The following is a 25,938-nucleotide window of genomic DNA, read 5'->3' as shown; positions in this document are numbered from 1 at the left end:
CATTTAATACTACTAGGCTGTACACTTGAAATGATTAAGGTGGTAAATTTAATGTTATGTATATTTTACTACAATTAAAAATACTTTGGGGAGAAAGATGCTAAATTATTAAGGGAATGTTTTATATAGAACTGATTGGCCGGAAGCCCAACAGTGTGTTAATGTAAACATATCTCCTAGAACACATGGGTCAATTAGTCTCCTTTTACAGCATCCGTTTATTGTATAACTAAGAGCTATGTTCCTACTTCCTCTGTAAAATTTTTCATTCACTCATGTATTGTTAGTGTAAGTTACAAATTAAATATATTACAATATTCCAGAAATTCTAGTCACAAACAGTAGCTCAAAACCCTGCGGTGACACGTCAAGCCGATGTGTCAGACTGCTGTTAGCCTCTGTTCCAGGACACAAACTGCTACACCGTATTTTGCTCTAAATTCCTATTTAGCCGTATTAGCATGGGCATCTGGAGAAGGAAGGGCATCATGGCAGAGCAAATGCGATGGCCTCAGGAGCTTGAGAAGCAGAAGAAAAAGGAAAGAGACCAAGCTCCTACAACATCTTTCAAGGCCATATCCCTAATGACCTAAGGACTCCCCATAGTCCCCTCCTTCTAACATTGCACACCTGTCAATAGTGCCACACTGGCAATCCAGCCTTTAACACAGGCCTGGTGAGGCACTCTGTTAAACTATTCCATAATAGTTCACTCTTAAAATATCCTAGTATAGAAGAAAGGGCTCCAAAGGTGTCCTAGTTAGGATTTCTATTGCTGTGATAAAACACCATGACCAAAGCAAGTTGGGGAGGAAAGGGTTTATTTAGCTTATACTTCCACATCACTGTTACTCATCATAAAGTCAGAACAGGAACTGAAACAGGGCAGGAACCTGGAGGCAGGAGCTGATGCAGAGGCCATGGATGGGGTGCTAGTTACTGGCTTGCTCCTCATGGCTTGCTCAGCTGGATTTCTCATAAAACAACAGGACCACCAGCTCAGGGATGGCTTGGCCCTCCCTTATCAATGACTACATAAGAAAATGAATGCCTTACAGGCTTGGCTACAGACAGGTTATAGAAGCATTTTCACAACTGAAGTTCCCACCTCTGCAGTGACCCTGCCCAGTGTTAGGTTGACATCAGACTAGGCAGCACAGAAGGCCACACAGCAAAGACTTCACTACTGACAAGTGTGGAGCGCACCTTATGGGCTGAGAAAGAACACCTGTTTGATCGTGATGAAAAATTTGAGCAGTGACCAAAAACTAGTGAGGAAGCAATTTTCAGGCAGTACAACTGTCAGGGTCATGTGCCTGTGTGTCTGTGTCTGCATCTGTGTCTGTGTACTTGTATGCCTATGGGCCTGTGTGTGTGTGATGAATATGTACATTTCAGAAAGAAAAGATGAATAATAGATGGTTATCAAAGAATAAAAACAAGTTGATGCATTGTGTCTACCAAACTGCCTTCTAAATGTTTATATTTATTTCTAGATTAACTAACACTATAATTCACATAGTATGAAAAAAATGCAGAAATAGCCAAAATGAAGTTGAGAGACTTGCACAAGCTAGCCAGAGTTTCTGTAAGGCTAAAGTGAGCAAGGCAGTATCACTGAAGGATAAATATGTAGATGAATGGCACTGACCACAGAGCCCAAAGAAACATTCATATCCAGTCAGCTGGCTTTTCAGAAAGGTACAAATGACAATTATATGTGGGAAAGGATAATCTTGTAACCAGTGTGTCAACTGGATATTCATAGAAAAAAATTGGGGAGGCTGTACTGTCATCAGACCATAACTAAAAACTAACTCAGAATGTATCATAGCTCTAAAATTCAAGAGAACAGAAAAAAAAAATTTGTGTGACCCTGGGTTAACCAAAATTTCATAGACACAATACCAAAAGCATAAAACAAACAAACAAACAAAAAAGACACAATAGCCTTAATACAGTCCTTAAAAGATATTATAACGATAATGAAAAAAAATCACAGACCATAAAAAACATTTTAAAATTGTTTGCTTCATATTAAATTATTTATGGATTTTAATTTTTAATATTCCAAATGTAAGTCTCTATCAAGTGAACAATTTTAAAACAGGCAAAATATGTGAATAAGTACTTTCTAATACATATGAATGGCTAATCAGCATGTAGAATTATGTTCAAAATCATTATTGTTAAAGTGCAAATTTGAAATACAATGGGATATGTCTATACACCCACCAAAACAGCTACATCCCAAAAGACCAACAATATCAAGCCTTGGGGACAATACGGAAAAGCAAACCTGCATGAGCTTGAGGAAATGTAAAATGGTGTAATGGCTTTTAAAGTATGTTGACTACATATTCAAGTTTTAAACATAGCCTTAGCCTACAAGCCAACAGATACTTACAGATTCATCATCTATTTACAATAGCCAGACAGTCCAAATGTTCATGATAACAGAATACTGTTGGGCAATGAAAAGGAATAAATGTCTTATATAAGGAAAAAGTGAATGATCCTCAAAAACATTATTCTAAATTAAGAAGCTAGAGGGAAAAAATGAGAAAAGACAAATCTATAGAGAGAAATAGACAAGGGTTGCCAGGAAGTGGAGGCAGACACGAGGCTTGCCTATAAATATACCTCAGAGACTGTTTGAGGGTGACAGAAATACACTAAACTGGATAGTGTGATGTCTCACACTTGCACAAGTACTCTGAAAATTGCTGAACTACAGTAACAAGAGATGGATTGCACGATGTGTGAGTTTTGCTGAAGCTATTTAACAAGAAAGAACAGAGGACATTGTAAAGACTTGTCCTGGCTCTTCAGTGGGGACTGTATCTCAAAACTGTTGCCCAGCTGATAAGAAAATATTACAGGAGTCCCAGGTAGAGACTGTTTCTAGATATCATAGGTGCTTGTGTGCTTCTCCTGCTTTTTCTTTATTTCTGTTTTTTATTCTGCTTTTTGAGAGGGAGTGCCTACTTGTTTAAATGCTTAGAGTTGAATGGTTGGAGAGGAGGAAAGTATCTGGAAAGAGTTGGGGGATGAAAAGTATGATCAGAATATATTATATGAAAAAAATTATTTTCAATTTAAAAAATAAAAATAAAGAAAAAAAATTACAGAGTCTGTAGAGATGGTTCACTAGGCAAAGCACTTCCCATACAAGCTAAAGACCAGAGTTCAGTTCCCCCTGGAACCCAGAAAAAAGGCCTGTGGGAATGGTGGTGCCCACCTGTAACCCCAGCAGGCAGGAGGCTGAGACATGTGATCCCCAGAACAAGCCAGCCAGCAGATCAGCCTAAAGTGCAAGCTGCAGGGTTAGTGGAAGGAGGGACCTGTCTCAATATATAACATGGAGAGTGGTCCAGGAGGACACTAGATATCCACTTCTGACCTACACACATACACACACACACCACAAACTGTAGTTGGTAAACATAAAAGAATGGTGTATTATAAAAATAAGCTTTCCAACCCCTAGTGAAAAAGATGCTTCTCAGTGGATGCTAAGGCTACTAGATCAAAAGCTGATAAGAAAGTTGTGGTAGAGTTTCAGAAAAATGCTGCCTAGAACCAAAATGACCAATCTCTGCATCACTAAGGATATTCATATCCCTTGACATGATACAATAAGCACACAACAACTATCAAGGACTCCTGCCAAATAACAAAGTGAAGTGAAATAATCCTGAATCCAAACACCCCCAGTTCTAATTGGCAGCTTACATAATACAATCAATAAACAAGCTAAACAGAGTTTTGGTAAGGAAGCAATTAGCCAATATAAAAGATAGGACATTCTGAAGAACCTAGTTTTTAAAACAAACAGAAAACTGTGGAACACCATTACAGACAAAAAGAAGCTAAAGAAATAGCCATATAACATGAGCACGAAAGCCTGCAAAGATCCTCATTTTTTTAATAATAAAAATTAAATATGACAAATTAAAAAATAACACACTGAAATTGTATAAAACAAACAGGAATAAAAGGCACAAAAAACAGATCCACAACTTTTTCCATATTCAGGATTCCATGAAAACATTAAGCTGGAAACCATGGTGAATATGCGACAGAACCGGTGCTGCTCCACGCAGGCCCTGAGCTCGCTGCCTGAGTATATGTGAGCCCGGGTGTGCACTGAGCATGGTCATTTAAATCAGTGGTTGCTCCTCTTCCTAATGCTGCAACCTTTTAACATGGTTCCTCGTGTTGTGATGATCTCCAATCTTTGCATCATTTCATTGCTACTTCGTAACTATAATTTTGCTACTGTTTTGAATCGTGATGTAAATATCTGACATGTGGCCTCTAAAGGGGTTGAGATGCACTGATTTAAAGGGTGTTGCCTTTATGTGTGTCCTCCATCTGCTCTTCCCTTCCTCTCCTCTGTCTCCTCTTCTGCAGCTCTGGGGAAGGGATTTGCTGGAAACATCTCTTTTAGGGCTGAATGGTCCATGGTCTCTGCACAGTGTCTGTCTGGTTCTCTGAATTTGTCCCCATCAGCTGCAGGAATAAGCTTCTCAGATTATGAATGGGCAAGGCGCTGGTCTATGAGTATAGCAGAATGTCACTGGAACTCATTTTATTGCAAACAGTATATTTAAAAAAGTAGTTTCACCATAGGTCTCTGGGCTATGGTCCTCGGTCACCCAAGCAGTGCCTCCATGGGTTTGATCTCATGACGTGGGCCCTAAGTCAAATGGGTTATTGGTTGGTCACTCCCACGAACTTTGCTCCATCATTGCACTAGTACATCTGGCAGACAGGACAGCATTACGGGTCAAGGCCTTTGTGGCTGGGTTGGTGTTTATCTCTTCTGATAATGAGAAGAACACCTTCTGTACCAAAGACACTGCGGCAATGTGGTTCTGTAGTCAGTCTGTGGAGAGGAACCCAGTACTAGAAACTTCATTTGGTAACAAGGCCAGTTGGGCCTCTCTCTCCCCCATTATTTGGTGACTTCATTTAGATGACCTTCATATATGTCTATGAAGTTGCTATGTATTTGGTTTCCATACAGCCCTCAAATGGCCCTTAATTTTAATTCTCTCTCCCTATATTCCTCCCTCAACCCTCTTCTCTACACTTTTCCACATAATTTTTCCATTTCAGTCCATCCACAATTCATAATTGTCTATACTATTTCCTTTCCTAGAGAGATGTATCTGATAATCAAAGTTCCCTGCTCTATACCTACCTTCTGTGTTTCTACAGACTATAGCTTGGTTATCATCGAATTAACAGATAATATTCATGTATACGCAAATACAGACTATATTTGTCTTTCTAGGTCTGAGATTACTCACTTAGGAAGATTTGTTTCTATTCATATAACTGCTGATTTCATGATTTTGTTTATTTTTTTAATTATACTTTATTTACTTTGTATCCCCCCCTCTAGTTTCCTCCCTCCTCCCCTCCCAAGCCCTCCCTTCCTCCCCCTTCTCCACACACTCCCCTCCTCATTTTAAGAAACTAACTTTAAAAAGACATTTACGGACAGGTGAGGAAATGGAACACTGACTGAATGTTTGGCTTCACTGGCGAACTGTTGGTTTTGTTAGGTGTGGCGACAGCGCAGTGCCTGTGCCTTTATCGACACACCTGCAGTGCAGTGACACCATGTGGACAATAGGCGTTAAACAGCCCAACTGCACTGCAGGTGGCCAGCAAGAACACAACGTCAATGAAACCTCAAAAATCATTGCATCAAGGCGATCGCATCACTCCAACGAGGGGAGTATTCTCTCTACTCAGTGCATTTTTCATTTTCCACGTTAGAAATCATTAGAGAACAGAGAGGACTGTACAACAGGAAAGAGGGTGAAGGTTGCTGTGGAAGTCATCTGGGAAGTGACACACAAAGCCAAACTAAATGTCACAAAGACAGAACAAAATACAGAGATATGAACAATAGAATACAAACACTTGAGGATATGAGAGAGGGTAAATCTGAAAGGGCATTAAAAAGCAGAATTTCACTTCATGAGTAGAGGCTGAAAAAAAAAAAACCTGATGTAGGGAAATCATGACACTTTTCAAATAATAATATCTGTAAGTAGTAATCTGATGCCCTAAAATTTCTGACCAAAAAGCAAGGAAAATATTGTTTCTTTCAATGGAAAAATTTCAACATGAGATAAATGGTTGCCCTCGATGCTTCTAATATATGCTCTTCCAGATAATGAACAAGATGTCCAGGAAATATCAAATGTATAGGCCTACAGGCAACAATAGTCACTGAGCTTGTATACCAGTGGAAAATACGTCAGGTCCTAGAAATGAAGTAACAAGATACTGTCCCCCTTTCACCGTCCCCCTGCAAAGCATTCTCTGGATAAGTCACTTAACCATAATTCCCATGAAAACAAGCAGGCAGGCTTGTTTGCAGCCTCTATCCTGAGATGTAAGCTTGGTGCCGGGTTCCCCTGGGGGTGAAGAGTGAGGGGAAGCTTGATGGGAGGCAGAGTGACAGGCAGCACCAGCACTGCTGGCCTTTTGGGGTTCAGAGATCAGTGTGTAAGCTGAGACCCTTTCAGCTTTCAAACATAAACATCAGCCCTCCATTTCACAACCAGAGCCTCAGCAGGCTTGTCCCAAGTGTGCAGCTAGCACCGCTGTCCATGTAGCTTTTCCCAGCTGAGCCCTACAGTAGTGAAGAACGTACTGTCAAGCCAAGCCTTGAGGAATAAACGATACCTACTGAGGAAAAGGCACTGATATGTTCAGCCAGGCTACCTTAAGCTTCTGTGAGTCTCTTGACTTTCGTGATTCTTACATTGAATAGTTTTGTTTACAAGACAATGCTCCACCTATTTCCTCCATCAGAACTCTTCAAACCTCTTGATCAAAAATATTTAAGTCATTCTTTATTTGAAAAAGAAAGAAGAAAAGGTCTCGGTTCATCCACAGCAAAAATGTAAGTGCTTTACTGTTTCATGTGGACTGTGAAATTTAAAAAATTATGAAAATGTTTCAAGTCAACATTTTTGAAATCCTACTAGACCTTTTAAACATTTATTTAACCTCAAGTATTACAAAGATGATGCTTCTAAAATGTTTTCAGTGAGTAATTGAAAATGAAAACTTACACTCGAGCTGTGCAACCACGTCTCCAGGGTCTACTGCGTCAGGGAACACCTGCAGCAAGGGCGAGAGCACAGCAGGGGCGGGGTGGGAAGAGGAAGCCAGAGAAGCTGTCAGTCAGGCTGTTTACCCAGTCCCATTCCCAAAATGTCTTTCCTTGTCCAACCAAAGAAAAACCTTGGTTTGTTTGGGGGGTTTGGTTTGGTTTGCTTTTGGTTTTTGAGAGAAAAAATTCATCATGTAGCCCAAGCTGGTCTTGAACTCTCAGTCCTTCTGCGGAAGCACCTCAAATCCTGGGGTTACAGGAATAAATCACCATGCCAACCCTCCAAACAAATCTTCAACAATAGTGAGAACTGCCAATTTCTCTCAGCTTTCCATGATTCCACAACTACATTTTCTAACTAGATCTGCCTCTCAGCAAAAGAATTCCTTACAGAATTCTTTGTGTTTGATAGCTCTCCCATCCCCCACTAGACCTCCAAATAACTGCTAGTCTCTTTGAAGCTTTGTTTAACAATAAAAAATATATTTCTCCCCTATTCTCTCACCCTTCTTTTATTGTATTTATGCATTTGTTTTGAGCTCCAAAAGAGATGGTTTTGTTTTGTTTATCATGTGTCATCAGTCCCTACAACAGTCCACAGAATAGAGAAGAACTTAAGATTTTTATCTGTGAAGAAAGCAAAAAGGGAAGAAGGGAGGGAAGGGAAGGGAGAAGGAGGGATGGAGGGAAGGAAGGGGGAAAGACTAGAAGACAAAATGAGTCCATCAAAAAAGGGAATATGATTGATAACAATTGCCAATAGCAGTCCTTTTAAGGAACATGAAGAGACACATGGCAAAACAGAAAAGCACAAGATATTCCTAAGTAAAACTGGTATATACTTACCTACTTGTGTCTTATTTTGTACAGAAGTTATTATTCAGCAGTCAAGATGTCGTGCTTTGCATGAAGCCCACTAAGATATTTTAGAAATAGGCTGCTTCGCATCAAAAGGCAATTGTTCAATGCATAATAAAAGGAATATTTTCAAAAGTCTAAATTTGTTACAACTTTCCTTTTGAATTAAACCAAAGTACATAGTCAGCAATAATAATTTGTGTTGCAAGATTTTATTCAAAACTGAAATCACTCGGATTTTTGTTGGTTAATACTTGATCTGACTTTTGAACTCACCTTTTCAAACACCATTCTGGCATTGAAGACCAGTGGGAAAGTGGCTGGGACACATTGTGTCTTTTTGTATTGGCCAAACACACAGATACTAAGATAGATGTCCTCCTTGTCTTTCAGCACCACTCCTGGACAAGTTACCTGAAAGCAATGAGATAAGTGGCTATAAATGCATTGTAATTCACTGAGTTATCCCACGAACATGGTAGCCAACAGCCGCTGCTCACCGGGATGGCTCACAGAGTTCAGAGAGTTGCTTTTATATTGTCTTTCCTCTTAGAAGCCTATTCTTTTCTATTTGGTAAATTGTGCCACATCTAAAACTATATAGTTGTTTGGAGGGCATGCCCTAATAATTTAATAATTTTAAACAGACAGAATCTGGATCTCATTTTCTACCAAATGATGACAAAGTTGCACAATATCACTTAATCACAAAGGAGTAACACCCAGCAGAAATAAAGCATTATATTCAAGAACAGAAACAAAATTGCAAAATGCATGGATCTGTTCCACAATGCCATGGAGAGTAGTTCATACATCCTCATCTAAGAATTGTTAGGATAAAGTTTCAAAGCCAAAAAAATCATTTTCTAACCTAATCAATTGTATTTTAAATATTAAATAGCATTTACCCATTCTCATTGTTTTGGTTACTTTTCTATTGCTGTGATAAGACACTATGAATAAGACAACTTATAGAAAAAAAGTTTACTAGAGGCTTACAGTTTCAGAGGGTTAGAAGCCATGGTGGAGAGTAGCAGGCAGGCAGGCATGGCATGGGGGCTGTAGTAGCTGAGAGCTTACATGATCCACAAGCATGAAACAAAAAAAGCTAACTGGGAATGGTTTGGACTTTTAAATCCTCAAAGCCCAACCCCCTTATACACCTGTTCCAATAAGGTCACACCTCCTAATCCTTCCCAAACAGTTCCATGTCCCACTAACATGGGACCAAGTATTCAAATATAGGAGCCTATAGTGACCTATAGTGACCATTCTCACTCAGATCACACTCATGATTGACAAAATGTGTGTAGGGAAAATGATGAGTTTCTAAATAGCACACAGCAGTCTCTTCAATCCCTGACACATTCTAGTATATTGTTCAGAAATACCATTAACAGGATACTAAAATTATTTAAGATTTGAATCCAATATAATAGTATTACATAATACTCCAACCCCTAACAATGTATTCAAAATATAAGGAGCCAGTTTTGGTAATCCTAATAACTGAAGGCTCTGAGGCAGAAGAAGCATAAATTCAGGAATATCTGGGCTACATAATGAAACCCTGTCTCAAGGAAGAATAGAATTTTTACTTCTTTTCCAAATATATAACCAATTTCTTACCCAACGTTCTTTCATTGCCTACATAATAAAAGTGTGATAGTGAGAGGACTTAATTCCAAGGAGTCAGCCAGTCTCAATCGAGTCACAGTCTCCAGGGCACCAGCCAGTTCCAATAGAGGTCACGTAGCCACAGTAGGAATCCCCCTTTCTGGCTTTAAAGAGGAGCCTTCGAGCTCCCCTCCGGGTTGCTGTTGCCAACATTTTGTGAAGGTGGTGACCCCAGGACGCTGGTTTTCGCTACAGAATAAACGTTCTTTGCTTTTACATACTACCTGACTAAGTCTGAGGTCTGCCTTCAGCAATTCTCAGACCTAACAATAGAAATTAAGAAGCAGGAATGCTGCTCCTTACTCTTCCATTCCACCTCATCTGCATTTACCTCTGCCACCCAACAAGCCATATGTGACTGTCATCACCTACCCAAAGCATCTCGACTCGCCAGTTATGATAATATCTCATTCAGACATCTGGAGATACCTTAATAGTACACAAATGACTTAAATTTTAACAGCAAAATTAAAAAAAAGATACAATCTAGACCTCAAAAAAAGAAATATGTTTGATTTTATGTATATGCATTATCAATGTACATGAGTTAATAGATTTATTCAGTCAGCTCTGTATTAAATACTGTTTTAATGTTCTTTGAAACTGTCACTACACTGTTTAATTTACTATTAGAAAATGGGCATCACTGTTTGAATACATCAGCCTTATCCAAAAGAGTAAATATTTATATCTCGAAAAAAAAAATTTAACAGCACTATCTAGTTCTTTCATAGTGAGACCATTATCCACATACATTGAAGAAACTGTCATGGATGTCATAGCTCTTTAATCTGGTTATAAATTCCCTGAGGACAGAGATTTATTTTTCCTCATCATTTATACCAAAAACATGAACTTTCAGAATTAAAAACTTCAGATTATTTAGTACAGCAACAGATATTTCATATATATGAACGTCAGAGTTACAAGAAAGTTAGTGATCAACAAGTAAATGTCTGATAAGATTAAATCAGCACATTTACAGCACTTGGGACCGTGCCTGACAGTTCATCTGTGCTATTCTCTAATACCGTTCCTATTAGAATGAAACCCTCATGGTTTGCCATGTCAGCACGGACTATGGCATTAATCAGAGGATTGAAATTTCATGTTTCTTGGTACATAGAAGTTGACAATATTTTTATGTCAGATATTTTGATTCCATTTTCTTCTCAACTACTCCATTTTATACTTTTTCCCTAATAATTTACAGCTGATCATGAAAATCGAGTTTCTCAGCAAATTTCATTCTGTTAGCTTCATTTCCCACTCTGATCAAAACTAAATCTGTCATTCTGTCCTCATTGAGTCCCTTTCCAATTTGTAACATACACAAAAGTGGTGGCCTGCAAGAAGGCTCATGGGTAAAGAAACTTGGTGACCCGAATTTGATCCAAAGTATAATCATCATAACTAAATTTTCAGGAAAAAAAAGCAATAGACATTAAAGAAAACAAATCTTAAAAGCAAAAGGAGAAAAAAAAAAAAATAACAGGAAACCAGAAAAAAAAATGGAATGGATAAGCTGAAAGAAGAGAACTTTCAAAAATAATTTAATAAACAGAAAAACCGTTCTTTACAAAGGGAGTAAAATATTGTCAGATAAACAAAGGAAATACTAACATAATTCTGGTAGTAAAGTATTAAAGTCTTTCAAGTAGACATTAAAGGATATTAGACAGGAACTCATATCTACATGAAGAAAGAGAGCAGCTGAGCTGAACTGTCTGTTTGTTATTTTTTTTCTGTCATTTTGAATCCTACCTATTTAAAAGACAATGGCAGGGCTGGGACAGTAGCTCAGTGACACAGGAATTTCCTACAGTGCATGAGGCCCTAGTTTCAACCCCCAGTAATTACAGAAAAACAAACAAAAAAAAAATCACATAAAGTAACAGTTACAAAACTGCTACAACTCAAACTCTGTGGGTCATAAGAAGAAAAAGAGGACCCTAAAGTTAGGAGAGGTGGCAGAGGTGGGGAGGAGTTAGGAGAAATGGGAAATATGATAAAACATACTGTATGCATGTATTAAAATCTCTAGTAATTTTTATATGTGCAAAGATATAATTATATGACAGTATTATAATAATGAAGGGAGGAAACAGAACAAAATAGTAACAAAAAAGGAATAAAAATGTTAATGTTACTGAAATTAAACTGACATTATTAATCCATATTGGATTAATATAAATTAAGATGTTAAATGCAAACTTCAAATCAATCTTTTAGCAAAAAGAAACTAAAATGAAACAATCAAAAAGTAATTGTCAAATCACAGTTGACACCAGCTTGCAAAGACATACATACACAAAGCACATTTAAAGGCAGGCCTGTGCCCAGCTGTAGATGTCAACATAAAACCAACTCAATGGTATTTTTTGGAGATTTTGCCCCACATTGCTTTCTTTGGACAATTTTTATCTTATTGTTCTCTTGCTTCTATATTATAGTTCCCTCTTTAGTGTTTTGTGAGGTTTGTTTTGTATATGTTTCTTGTGGGTTTGGGGGAGCTAGTTTGTTTGCCTGTTTGTTTTCTAAAAAGAGAGAAAGGGCATGGAGGTGGGTGGTGGGGGCATGGAGAGGATCTGAGAGAAACTGTGGAAAGAGGAGATGTGATTAAACTATATCAGGATATATACTGAAAATTTTCAGTAAGAAATAATTTTTAAATGTTATTATGAACCTCATATCAATCATTCACAAAAAGAAACTAAAATGAAACGATAAAAAAGAACAAAAGTCGATGGCTATGGTGGTTTGAATAAAAATAGCCCCCTAGGCTTACTGGGAGTGACACTATTTGAAAGAATTAGGATGGCCTTGTGGCCTTATTGGAGAAAGTAGTTCACTGGTGGTGGGCTTGGATGTACCAAAGCTTAAGACAAGCACAGTGGCTCTCTCTTTCTGAGAGAGAGAGAGAGAGAGAGAGATTCTTGCCAGATCCAGATGTAGAACTGTGAGTCACCTCTCCAGCACCATCTCTGCCTGAGTGCTGCCATGCTTCCTGCCAGGAAGATAATGGACTAAACATCTAAACTGTAAGCAAGCCCCAATTAAATTTTTTCTTTATATGAGTGGCTGTGGTTATGGTGTCCCTTCACAGTAATAGACAGATACACTAATGAAAGAAACAAAGTCCTAAGACACAGACAACAAATAGCAAAATGACAGCAGTAAATCTATCTTTCCTACAACTGCATTAAAGGGAAGTTCACTAGCCACACCTATCAAAAGGTACAGGCAGAATGAATTAAAAACCATCACTCAGCTTCATATTGCTAGAGGTGAACAAAGAGCAGCTGGATGTTAGACTCCAAGGCCCTTCCCAACAATAAGTCCTGAAGGTCCTCAGGGAAAATTAACTGTTCACTGTGAAACATGGAAAATATGAGCATCCTGCTAAGTGAGAACCCATAGCCAGATCCAGACTTCACAGAAACAGCCTCATGAATGAATGTAAGCCCAACAATACAGCAGTTTAAGAGCCACAGAGTAAAATTAGAGGAAGTATACACAAGTACATTTAGAAGTTCTGCAGCAAATCCTGGGAATAGAGGCAAGACACACCATCCTCCCTAGTTTCCTCACACCATGGGAAATCTTATCCCAAATCCACGAGGGGCTGGAGAGATGCTCTGTGGTGAGGAGGGCACACTGTTTTCCCGTTCAGTTCCTGGCATCCACCTTACAACTACCACTACCTCCAGCTCTAGGGGAGCCAAGCCCTCTTCTGGCCTTCACAGTTACCTACATACATTCAGTGTTTGTATACACACACACACACACACACACACACACACACACACACACACAAATAAAAATAAATACTTAAAAATAAAAGATCCCAAGAGAACGGCTTGGCGGCCAGAAAGTACTTATTCAGGATGTAGGTCAAGATCCAACTATATATGGCCTCCATTCCACTTTGTTAACTCAATTCTGTTTCTTCTGATTGTGTTTTCAGGACAGAGAGGGAAATCTAGGCACCAAGAGTCATATTTATTGTAATGATGCGTTAAGTTTCTATTCTGGGACATATGTTTCAGCAGTAAGGAAGAAATGACACAAATGCAGAACGTGGTTTTCAAAAGAACTGTGCTGAGTGAGAAAAACAAGACCTAACAGCTACGACTGGGATCACATAACAACAATACAAAAGCATTTTGTACTACAAGATATATTGTGTCCTATGGAGCATTTTAATCTAGAGAACAAAGCGCTACAACATACTTCAGACTCAGATTTCATGGTTCTACTTTCTGACCAACGCTGGCAGAATTCACATGCTTTCAACAGACCTCTCTAATCTACCTGAAGTTGAAAGCCACCAAGGAGAAGCATTACCTGTAGACCAATCTTGAGCTAACAAAATTAACCTCATATCTATCATAGCAGGAAAGAAAGAAGTCCAACACCCCTGGACAGGCCTTATTTCAGCACTGCCTTTTATTCCAGTCTTGTTATGATTTAAATCTAGGATGTCCCCCATATGCTTATACTGACTGTTGGCAGTACTTAGAGAGGTTATGAAAGTCTGGAGATGTGTGGCCTAGCTGGTGGATGTGCACCATTAGGAGCCTTTGAAAATTATAGGGGCCACTGGTTCTGGTCAAGCTCTTGGCCTACCACTGTATGCAGAATCTGTCACATCCTCCTGCTGTCATATAGCCCTGTCAAGATGGATTGATGTCCTGCTGAAACCATGAGCCAAAACGTCCCTTACATTGTTTCTGTCAGGCATTTTTGTCACTAAAATATAACATTGGTTATTGATTGCTACTACTAAGTCTGACCCTATGGTTTCTAGGCTTTGAGGACAGGTTTGCAAAGGACTCTGGAAGAATTTAGAGCTACAAGTTGGAGCAGCTCTGAAACACTGTGAGCAAAGCTTACCAGGCCATTCTAGGAAGAGTTCAGAAGACTAAAAAAAAAAAAAAAAAAGTCAGTAAAGACAGAGCCCACAGGGGTCAGATGGGCACAATGATAGAGAACTAAGCAAGAAATTGCTATATTCTTCCTCTGTAAAAGAAATACCTCTGGTGCTTTGGAGTTTAGATTTATTTAAACCTCCAGGAAGTGGGCAGCAGAATGTAGCCTATTCTCACTTCCTGGAGTTTTAAGTGAATCTAAACTCAAAAGCACCAGAGTAATCTTTTTGTGTGGAAAACTTTCCACACAGCATGGCTTCCAGGCTAGAACATGGTTACTACTGGCTGCTTTAACCAGGTTTATAGTGACAACTTGGAGCCAAAACCATAGCAAAAGTATGTAAGATGAATATAATGTGGAAGTGTTACACTTACTGGGGTGGACTATAGAGGTTCAGACTCTGTAACTGTTAAACAGAAACCCCAGGCTTCTCACACTAATTGAAAGGTGCTAAGAGGAAGACAGTTCACCTTGAAGCCCCAGGGTGTAAAAGTGAAATCCACTGGAAAGCCTCATTTGGAAGATGACACCTCCACAGAACAACAGTGCTGTTAGGCAAGAGTTTAGTTGTAAGAGGGACTGACCACAGAATCCCTGCCCCAAATAGGGCATCAAGAACAGCAGGATACAAAAGTGAATAAATTGTAATAAATAAAAAGTTATATTTAAAAAAAGGACCGCAGGTAGCAGCGGTTGTACAGTATTATCCTCTGAGCACAGCAGACACAGTGCTCATCAGAACAGCTACGATTACTTCAAGAGACCTCAATAGCAGGCATGCTTACTGTTTGGTTCCTTCACAGAAGGAAGGGGGTGGGGTGGGTGACTGGATCTCCTCTAAATTCCAGATGCTAGAGCCTGCACCTCCTGGCCAGCCGCAAGTAATTCTGCCCTAATTGTCTGTGGCCTTTTGGATTGGGGAGGTGAGAAGAGCAAATAAACTGTGGGAAGTTGGCTGACGGGGACTGGGTATGTAGCTATGGGAACATATCATCCACAGTGGGGTCAGACTTCTGGTGGTGAGGCTACTTTGGCATCACCTACCCAGTAAGCTCAATAGTTCCCCAAATTGGACTCTGAAGGAGTCTTGCTTTGGTTTGTCAGTGGAGCCTGGTGAAGAAAGGGACAGGTGTTGGTTTCTGTCTCCCAAGAGGAAGGGTGCCAGCAACAGGCAGTTACTCCATCTCGGCTATAAAGATAGTATAGGAGGGCCGCCTGAAATAGATGTGAAGATAGTGTGTGCTGTTTCTCCGGATGGACAAGTTCAGGGCTCCCAAAACAAGATGCAACGTGCAATAGGTGGTGGTGGTCTCTAGATGGGTCTGCTAAAACCAGCTTCACAGTCATCCTCACAGGAAGCACGCACAGGTGAGAGTATCCTTTCCTCTACAGATTTTTTGAACTTTAGGAGTAACAAAGTCAGACTTGCTTTCTCTTTATTCTAAATAGAATGAATCCTGGGTAAAATGAACTTTCAGGGGGGGAAAAGGCACACCATTTCCTGGAAATGCCACCCTTGGGAATGATGCATTGTAGGGGTTAATTACAGAAGAGAAAAGCCCATACCTGCTAGGCTCAGGACCACTCATGCTTGTCTAGGCTTTGCTCCTTTTTTAAAGAGCACATTCTTTTTTCTTGCTCCTCTTAACCGTTTGGTCTACTACTGTATCCCATCAGAATTCTTCCTCTTTCCGGAGCACAAGAACATACACTGCTTCTCATGTCAAGATCAGAAGAAACTGGAGAACTCCCCATAACAGAGTCACACAGGTAAGGATTTCCCGTGCTGAACACAGACCTGAGTCACTGCAGCCATGTTCCCAGAAGGTCTAGCTATATCTGGATCTGGCAGCAATATCTGCCATCAACCGCACTGTGCTAGTTTTGCAGACATTCAGAATGTAAGAATGAGGGGGTCATTGGAGGTTAAGGTTTAATAGAAAAGCCTATGAGGTAAGACAATGCATAGTAGGGTCTGATTCCATGTATAGAGTTCCTGAGCTAGCAGGAACATTGGAGGTGAAGTCTAAGAGGCTGAAGATGGCAGAAACTCGGAATATCTGCTGAAAAGAGCTACAGGCACTGAATAGAGATGCCCTAATACAGAAGCTACATGTGCTGTCACTAGTAGGACTATAGGGATGGAGGTAACAAAGCCCACAGGAGTCTAGTGCTAGCACATGTCCCAAGACTGGACATTGAGCCTCGGGTTTTAATGTCTGCTTTGTCATGTTCTTTGGTGTCATCATCTCCCTGTGTTCGTCATCATCATCGTCATCGTCTGCCCTGTCTTCCTTTGGTGTCATCTACTATCCTGCTTTTCTGCCCTTGTGGAATGGAAATGTTAAGTGTGAAACTTTCTATATGTGCACTGTATATCTTGCTTTTTAATTTATATGTGCTCCTGCTAAGAAATTACCCTGCACCCTGCTTAGCTTCAGATGTCAACTTGTGACAGCCCTGAGCTGTCTGAGAGAGCGCAAATTATGGGACTTCCTCTATCAGACTGGCCAATGAGCACATTTGTAGGGATTTTCTTGATTGTTAATTGATGCAGAGCTCATTCCACTGTGGGCAGTGCCTAAGAAAGCTAACTGGGCAAGGCAAAGAGGAAGAGGCAGTAAGCAGCACCCTCCCTGGTTCTTACCTACAACTCCTGTCCGGTTTCCCTCAAAGATGGACTTTGACCTGGAAGTTTAATATAAGCCTTTTTCCTCTCCAAATTCCTTTTGGTCATATTACTTATCACAGCAACAAGAAGGCAAACCACAATAGACTAGAAGTGAAGTTCCAGAGGGAAATGTATGAGAGCCCCTCAAAAACTCTAAGGTGATTTATAAAATATATCTGAATTAAGAATCTAGAACTAAAACTCTCTGTGCTTGAGTGGGGAAATAAATATTGGTCATCTGGGGATAAAAAATAGTAATTAATAAAAGGTTGGCATCATTGAGGAGAAGCTAGAACTACAGGACATCTACCTGTTCAGGGGCAAAAGAGAGATGACTTGAGCCTATGAAACAAGCTGTGTGAGCAGTGAATATCAGAGACAGTGAAGTGGAGCGACCCTAGACCTTTAGTGCCCAGAAGATCATGAGTGAGTCCAAAACCTCAAGACCTCAAACGCTGAGATATTTACACTATAATTCTGCTCTGTTCTTACTGTAACCGCTGTGGTTCTCTCTTGGAGTAAGAGCGTATATAACCTGGGGGGATGGATTGTTTGTTTTCTTTTTCTAATTTTACAGAAGACCACAGTTAGGATAGTACAGACTTTTAACTCACTGAAATTTTTTAAAGACAGTGGGAATTTTAAAGTTGTACGGTATTCCATTAATATTGTATAATATTAATCTGAGATCTTAGGAAGGACAAAGAAGAAAAAGTTATAATTTAAGGTGACATACTGTGTATCAAGTTGACAAGGAATTGAATTTCCTAGTTAGTTTCAACTGTCAACTTATTGAGGCGGTCCCCATTGGAGGACTGCCTCAATCACATTGGCCTATGGAACATATATGTGGACTATTTCCTCGATTGCTAACCGATTTAGAAGGGCTTAGCCCACTGTAGTTTGTGCTATCCTAGGCAGTGGGTCTGGTCTGTACAAGAAAGGTAGTGGAGGAGCAGGCCAACGAGAATAAGGCAGTAAGCAGAAATTCCTCAGTGGTTCCTACCTTTAGGTTCCTGGTTTGAGTTCCTGTCTCACTTCTCTCAAAGACAGACTTTGTCTGGAAATCATCATAAGATGAGTACTCTGTATCTTGCTTTTGATTTTATATGGGTTTCTGCTAAGAAATTATCTTGCATCCTAGCCAGCTTTAGTTGTCAACTTGACATAGCCCTGAGTTGTCTGAGAAAGCGCAAATTGAGGAACTCCCTCAATCAGACTGTCCATCATAAAATAAAATGAACTATTTCCTCCCCCAGTTGCTTTGTATCATGCTGTTTATAAAAAAAAAAAAAAACAAAAACAACAACAAAAAAAAAACATAACCTAGAATACCTTGAGTCTGGACAGTTAAGACTATGGTGACACTTAAATTTTGACTGAATGTTTTTTTTTTCATTATGGGACCATTATGACCTTTAGGTGTGGTATCATGATTTAGATCTAGACTATCCCCCTACAGCTTCCTGTTTTGAGCACTTCATTTTCTGTTGCACACTTGTGAGGTTTTGGAAGAGGTTATTAACCTCAGATGTAGGCCAGTGGGGCAGGCCTTTGAACGGCTTCACACCTCAAGATCCCATCCAGCTGCTAGTTCCTTCTCTGCTACCATGTGAGAAATCTTGTTCCCACTGCCATGAACACTATCAATGCCTTTCCTGCCTGTCATAATGAACTGAAACTGTGAGCCAAATAAGTCTTTTCTCACTCAAGTTGTTCCTGCCAGGAGTTTTGGTAATGTTAGAGGGTTTGCCAGGGCACATCATTATCTGCCCCTTGATTAGGGCCTGGAATATGGAATGCTGCTAGATGAGAATTCACTGGGTTGAGCAATTATGGTCCACACACTTGGTGAAGTCTGACCAGTTCCTGAGATCTCAAAACATATTTCCCATATGTTTAAGTGTATTGCATCCTTTCAATGCCACTAATCACCACACCTTCTTTTTCTGCAACTATTTAATTTCTAGGTGTTCTAGTGAATTACATTCTTGGGGTTGATCTGGAACTCCTTGTGTTCAAGTGTTGGTTGCTTGGGCCCCAGGATTCTTGTTGTCCTATGGGCAGATCCTCATGTGTTCAGGATGGTATTATGTGAAACTTGCCTCCCAAATTGTCCCTGATTTGTATTATTCTGATTGGATAATAAATCAGAATAATAATGTCCTTCCTAATAAATCCTGCCTATTGCTGGGCAGGAAGTGGAAGGTGGGACTTCCTGGTTGGAAGAAAAGAACTCTAGAAGAGGAAAGAGAAGACACAGAAGGAGACAGATGAGATCATGGGCCTGGAAGGATAGTTGGACACATGACTGGATGAGGCAAGGTGGATGGATTAACTAAGATGAACTAGTTGAGAGCCTGCCAAGCTAAGGCCTAAGCTTTGAAATTTTTGAAAGGTTTTGGCATCATTATTTTTAATATTTTTCAATTTAAGAAAATTATGTTATTCCCACAGTCTGTAAAACTGGACAAAAATATTTTTTATTCATTTATCTTTTTAACTGTATGGATTTGTGTATGTCTCTCTGTGTGCATATATGCATATGAGTGCAGTGCCTGCAGAGGCCAGAAGGAGGCATCAGATCCCCTGGACCTAGAGTTTTGAACCACAAGAGCCATTAAGTGTGCTAATCACTGAGTCCCTGCTCCACCTCAGGACTTGTTTTTTGACACTGAACTCCTTTTTTTTCTTGATAATTTTTGTTTGTTTGTTGTTTGTTTAGTATATACTGCTTTCACTCTACTTTGTTGGCTTGAACTCTTTTTTTTTTTTTACATTGAACTCTTTTTTGATAAATTTTTTTGTTGTTGTTTCTTTGTTTAATATATACTGCTTTCACTTTATTTTGCTGGGTTGGACTGGGAAATTTTTAACTTTAGTATCATTTGTGGTTTCAGTTGAGTTTTTTAGGTTTTTTTACTTACATACATATTTATTTTTATCCTTAAAACACTTTGCTTGAAACATTTAAGATACACAAAACTTTACAAGCTTTAAGAATGAAAATCACCTACCTGCTCCTAGTTTAAGAAGTAAACATTACAGATAAGAGTGTAGCTTCCAGAATTTATCTCCCTAAGATAATACCTGCTTCCCTTCTTTGGGCTAACCCCCTAAGTCTTTCACACTCTTCTGCATTCAGTATTTTTCTCATTGTAATATTTGCCTAAGGCACTTGATTTATTTCTAAGTAAGGCCTGCCTGCCATTTCAAAAATATAATGGTGCCATTTTTAAATTATTTGGTTTCAAATAGTTTATAATTCTTGTTTCCTACTATGGTTGATAGCCTATTTACAAATTTCATTTCCAAATGCACAGATTTATATGTGTGTGTGCTAATCACACCTTCCTAATCATATTTCAATTGGAAGATGTCATTAAACAAAGAGTATTATTAGCAATCTCATAAGACTCAGTCAATTTTATGGCTGAAAATTTTGAATCCTAACTTAAAATCAGAAAATCTAGATAGATATCCCTACCAGTACCTCTATGTTTAACATTTCAGAGAAGTTTCTAGACAATAACATAAAGACAAGGGAAAAAATAGACAAAGGATCAGTCAGGAGTAAACAAGGCTGTCTTTATTTGCAAATAAAATGGTCTTCCATATAAAAACCTGAGTAGCTATTAGGCCCAATAGGAGACATCAGCAATGCTGCTGAACCCAAAATTAAGATCCATGAAGTGTCAGAAAGAGGCACAGAGGATTTCACAGCAGCACTGCTTATGGGTTCTGTTGTAGGGAACAGTAAAGATGTTCATCAGCCACAGGATGGATAAATAAAAGGTGGTAGGTTCACATAAGGGAGCCAAAGTCATGGCTGCCTCACAGGATTATAGAGCTGCCTTTAACAAAGGAGTTAGACAGGAAGAGTTCATAATGTATGGATAGAGCAAAAGTTCCAACTACAATGTGATATAACAGGAGAGGAAGGTATGTGACAGAAGGGGCACAGACCAGCAGCTGGGGTGGTAACTGCCTCACTGCTGGGGATTACACAGCTGGGTTCGCACGCTTTCTGAATATATGCTAGTGTCATAAACTGATTATAAAAATCAACAGAACATGATAAATATGTGAAACTTTTAATCATCGCCTTAAACTTTTAAGTCTATAACATTCTTTATCAACAACAAAAGAAAATACAAAATAGAAGAACTACTATTACTGAAGGGAAATGAAAAAAAAAACTTTTCTGACAAGATCACTAAAAAGTATATTAACTGTCACCAACAGATGTTTAGTGTTTAAAATATATTTAATAAGGAAAAGTACTAAAACCTTATATTCATTCCTTGGGGCAGAAGACGTGAACAGGGCCAATCACAGAAGAGTAAACTGTTAGGACAGAGACTCCAGTTACACAGGACAGTCAAAAATATTCCTTAGAGCCACCAGAGTGGTGTCACCTTTACTTCATGTTTTTGGAATGTGAGAAAAAAAAAAAACTATTTTAAGGTATATTTTTCACAGCAGTACTTGAAAACTAATACAAATGATCCCATAAAACTCAAAAGTTCCTGTTCTAAATGTGCTCCCTGATGAGGACTTGCAGGCCTTCCATTCTGAAAAGATCTGAAAGCAGTGAGGTCACAGCTCAGTGGCAGAGCACTTCCCTCACTTGCTCAGGCTCCTCACTACAACAACAAAAAATAAAAATAATAATACCAATTAAACAAGCAAAACTAAACGTTCCAAAACTTCCTTCTTAAAGCAGCATTTCACAACTGACCTGCACATGTAACAAATAAACCAAGTATCCTACCAAAATAGAAAAATAAATAAATCTCATAACAAAGGCATATCCACATGCTTGGCCAAGGCTAACGTGGAAGGCATATTTGTACCTGTCTATGCAATCTCTGGGTACCTGTAACCTTAACTCACAGATAGAAGAGAGAAAAATAGGAGCAAAGAAGCAAGAAGGGGCCCATGAACTACATATGTGGTATTTGATTTCTTTAAATGAAACAAACCTAAAATGAATCAATTGTTAAATGGGGCGGTCATAGTACCTACAACTTATTTTTTTCTGTTGTTAAGCAGAGGGAGTCTATATTTTTTGTAATTCGCACTTTTTGATGGTAGCATGACAGTGCCTGATTTGGTAAGGATCACAAGTATGGAGCGTCCAGATGGGTAGAGCCCGAAAAGACTCAGCACTGTTTGCCACACACTGTCATAGGCTTAAGTGAGTCAATAAAGTAAATATTGAAATGAAAAAAATCAGAATACATAAAATTAACCAAAACAAGCATTAAAGAAAATTCTCCAGTTTCCTTGCTGATCTAGTTAAGCTCTACATTGCTTTCTTTCACTTATTAAAAAATGTGAACATTAAAATAATTAAACAGTACAGAGTTGAAGCAGCAAAAGTACCCCCTTTTTAAATTAAAGATGTGTCCAGTACTAAAAGTGTAAAAACCTTGGGAGGTCATGTCATTCCTGAAAGATTCCTCCCAGCAGTATATTTCACACTTCTCTCCCAGCAATATACTTTCTCACAAGTCACGTGGCTTTGCTGGACAACATGAAATGCTGTGTGATCCAGCCCAGCCTTTCCTGCCTGCTGTGTCTTGCTCTCATCTTAAGCACAGCATTACATGTCACCCCTGGAAGGTCACCCTAATACCAGACTGCAGCAAACAGCAGACGTGAGAGGAAGAAAGGACAACGAGATGCTGCACGTTCAACACGCAAGAAGAGATTTACAGCTTAGAAAAAAATGTGTTAATGCGGAAAAAGTTAAATTTAACCACAGGAGAAAAAAAAATTAGGCAACAGTACACCGTGAAATATTCTCTACCTGAGCCTGGTCTCTTCAAAAGGTAATGTCCATGAGAGAGTTTGATAAGAATGACTCTTCATAGCATTACCCACAACCATAATGAGAAGTAGACAATAAATGAGGATAGCACCAGCTCAGAAAGCTTCTGCATATCAAAGGAAGCAATTAACAATGTAAAAGACAACTGATGGAATGGAAAAATACATATAAACCATGTATTTAATAAAGGGTTACTATCAACATAAATAACTCAAGAGCAAAAAGACAAAAACAAATCCCTAATTTTGAAATGGGCAAAGGACTTGAATTGTTGGTTCTCAAAAGGAGACATGCAAATGGCCAACATACACATGGAAAGGTGCATCCACCTCTGCTCATCAGGGGAATGCAAATCAAACAATAAAATACCACCTCACACGAGTTGGGTCAGAAAAGAAAAAGGTATTTTCTTTAGAGGAGAATCTGGATAAATGGGGCCCTCTGGATGCTGACAGTGGGGATGTAAATTGGCACTGCCATTATAAAAACAGCATGAAGAATCCTCAAATAACTAAAGTTATAACCACCTTGCAACCCTACTTCCAGATATATACCCAAAGGGAATGAAATCTTTATATGGAAGAGACATCTGCAACACCCATGTTCACTGCAGCCTTATTCCCATTCAACAAGACAGGGAATCAACCTAAGTGTCCATCATGAGATGAACATGGTTTTTAAAATGAACTACACATTTGAGACTTGGTTAAAATGAAGGGAATCCTAGCATTTGCAATGCACGCTAGAACTGGAGGGAATTATAATAATAAGCCAGGCACAGAAAGACAAACACTGTGTGATCTCATTTATAAATAAAGTATTTTAAGATGTCTCACAGATGCATAAAGCAGAAAGCTGGGTGCCAGGAACCTGGGGGTGATGGAGAGGGATATAGAGATAGAGATGTTGGTGAAAGGAAAGCAAGTCTCAGACACGGTGAGTAAGTTCTGGGGATACAGTGCATGGTAATTATAGTTAATAAATTATAGTAATTATAAATAAACTACAGTAATTATAGTTAATAAAAATGTACCGTAAACTTTAAAAGTTTCTAAAACAAAACAAAAAAAAATCTTAAATGTTCTAATACAAAATTATGTAAAGTGACAGATGTGTTAAAATGCTTGAGCTTATCACTTCATAATGTTTACATCCACCAAAACATCACTGTTCTGGCTTAAATAAGAAATATCCCCCATTGGCTCAGGTGTCTAAAACAGTCCCATTTGATGATGCTGTTTCTGGAGGCTGTAGAACCTCTAGGACACAAGATTTGGCTATCAGCTATAGGCCATTAGGTGTGGGTTATGGTCTGGCCCTGCTTCTGGTCCTGTCTGCTTCCTGGTCTGCCAAGATGTGAATTGCCCTCAGGCAAAGCCACCCCACCATGGTGGACTTGATATCCCTGATACCGTGAGCCAAAATAAACCTCTTGTGTTTATTTGAAAGAAAAACAATCCTTATAACCACATGAGGTTATAAGGAATTTGCCTCCAATTGTGACAATGTCTGGGTTAGATGGGTGATGGAACCTTAATGAGATAGAGCCTTGCTAGAAGTACATCAGTGAGATGTGACAGGCTAGGGTCAGAGGAAAGGGAAGGAGGGCCTCCCCAGTCAGTGGACTTGGGGAGGGGCATAGGAGGAGATGAGGAAGGGAGGTTGGGATTGGGAGGGGATGAGGAAGGGAGGGGTTTATAGCTGGGATACAAAGTGTTTAAACTGTAATTAATAAAAAATTAATTTAAAAAATGTTTAAAGAAATTTAAAAAAAAGAAGTACATCAGTGAGACAGACACTGAGGATTTATAGGCTCATCCCATTTCCTTTTCTCTCTCTGCTTTGTGTTTATACATAAAAATGTGATCAGCCCTTTTCCTGCTCCCTCCACCATGTTATCTGTTGCCTTCCCCACCATGGTGGATTCCATCCCTGTCATCTGTAACCTAAAATAAACTCTCTGTTCCTTAAGTTGGTATTGAGCATGGTATTTTATCACAGCAACCCAAAAGTAACAAATATACTCTCTGTTCTCTTGATTGCTTCTGTCAGTTCACAGTAAAGAAAAAATAAAAAGATAAATACAACCACTTTTTACACGGTGAACATACATTTTTATTTGTCATTTTAAAACATGAGAATGTTCTCATACACATATACAAAAGATTATTGCTCCATGATTTAGAGGAACAACCGACTGAAACATAATATTACTGAATCTCAAAGTCATGATCAGCAAAGGACACCTGATGTAAAATATTACAGTATGTCTCCAATATGAAAGTCCAGTACTGACAAACTAGAGTGAGAAGTCAGGTCAGCAGTTTCTTTCCAGTGGGGGCATGAAGGTACATCAGAGAGTGAAATATATTTCTAAGTATTGATCTGGGTATAATGACATGAATGTGTGAACTTACCAAAAATCTACTGGTAGGAAGAAAAAATAGCATAGAAACGAAGAATTCTCTATAATAAAATGGACCATAAGAGTAACAATCAAATGGTCAGTTTTAATATATAAATAAACTTTGTATCTTGATTGGAAAAGTTAACTATAAAATTTATCTTTGTGATAACTGGGAAAACCTAAATATGTATACAATATTAAGGTTTTAACATTGATTAACCCCAATTATAATCACAGAATTGTGTTGTGTATATGCCCTCATATTAGAGTATGCATGCTCTAGTATTGAGGAGTATCATGATGTCAGCAATTTACTTTCAATTTTTCAACAAAAAGTATTTTGCATATATACATGCACATATACATAGACAATTCAAATTAATGTACACAGGTCATAAACAAGAGTTATTCAT

General features: G+C 38.9%; 1 protein-coding gene across 2 annotated transcripts in view; it reads right to left on the bottom strand.

Moving 5' to 3' along the window:
* Positions 1–25,938, bottom strand: part of Spata6 (spermatogenesis associated 6) — a 90,854-nt gene that overhangs the window by 62,588 nt on the left and 2,328 nt on the right. For both annotated transcript variants that reach the window (XM_055628951.1, XM_055628952.1), the window contains exons 2-3: positions 8,279–8,416; positions 7,104–7,152 (exon numbers count right to left, since the gene is read on the bottom strand). In XM_055628951.1, the coding sequence (XP_055484926.1) occupies positions 7,104–7,152; positions 8,279–8,416 (187 nt within the window). The remainder of the gene's footprint in view (positions 1–7,103; positions 7,153–8,278; positions 8,417–25,938) is intronic.

The sequence above is a fragment of the Psammomys obesus genome, unplaced genomic scaffold, assembly GCF_907164565.1.
Source record: "Psammomys obesus unplaced genomic scaffold, mPsaObe1.curated_primary_1811, whole genome shotgun sequence".
Taxonomy (NCBI): Eukaryota; Metazoa; Chordata; class Mammalia; order Rodentia; family Muridae; genus Psammomys; species Psammomys obesus.
The sequence above is the reverse complement of the archived record's forward strand: the minus strand, read 5'-3'. Positions and strand labels throughout refer to the sequence as shown.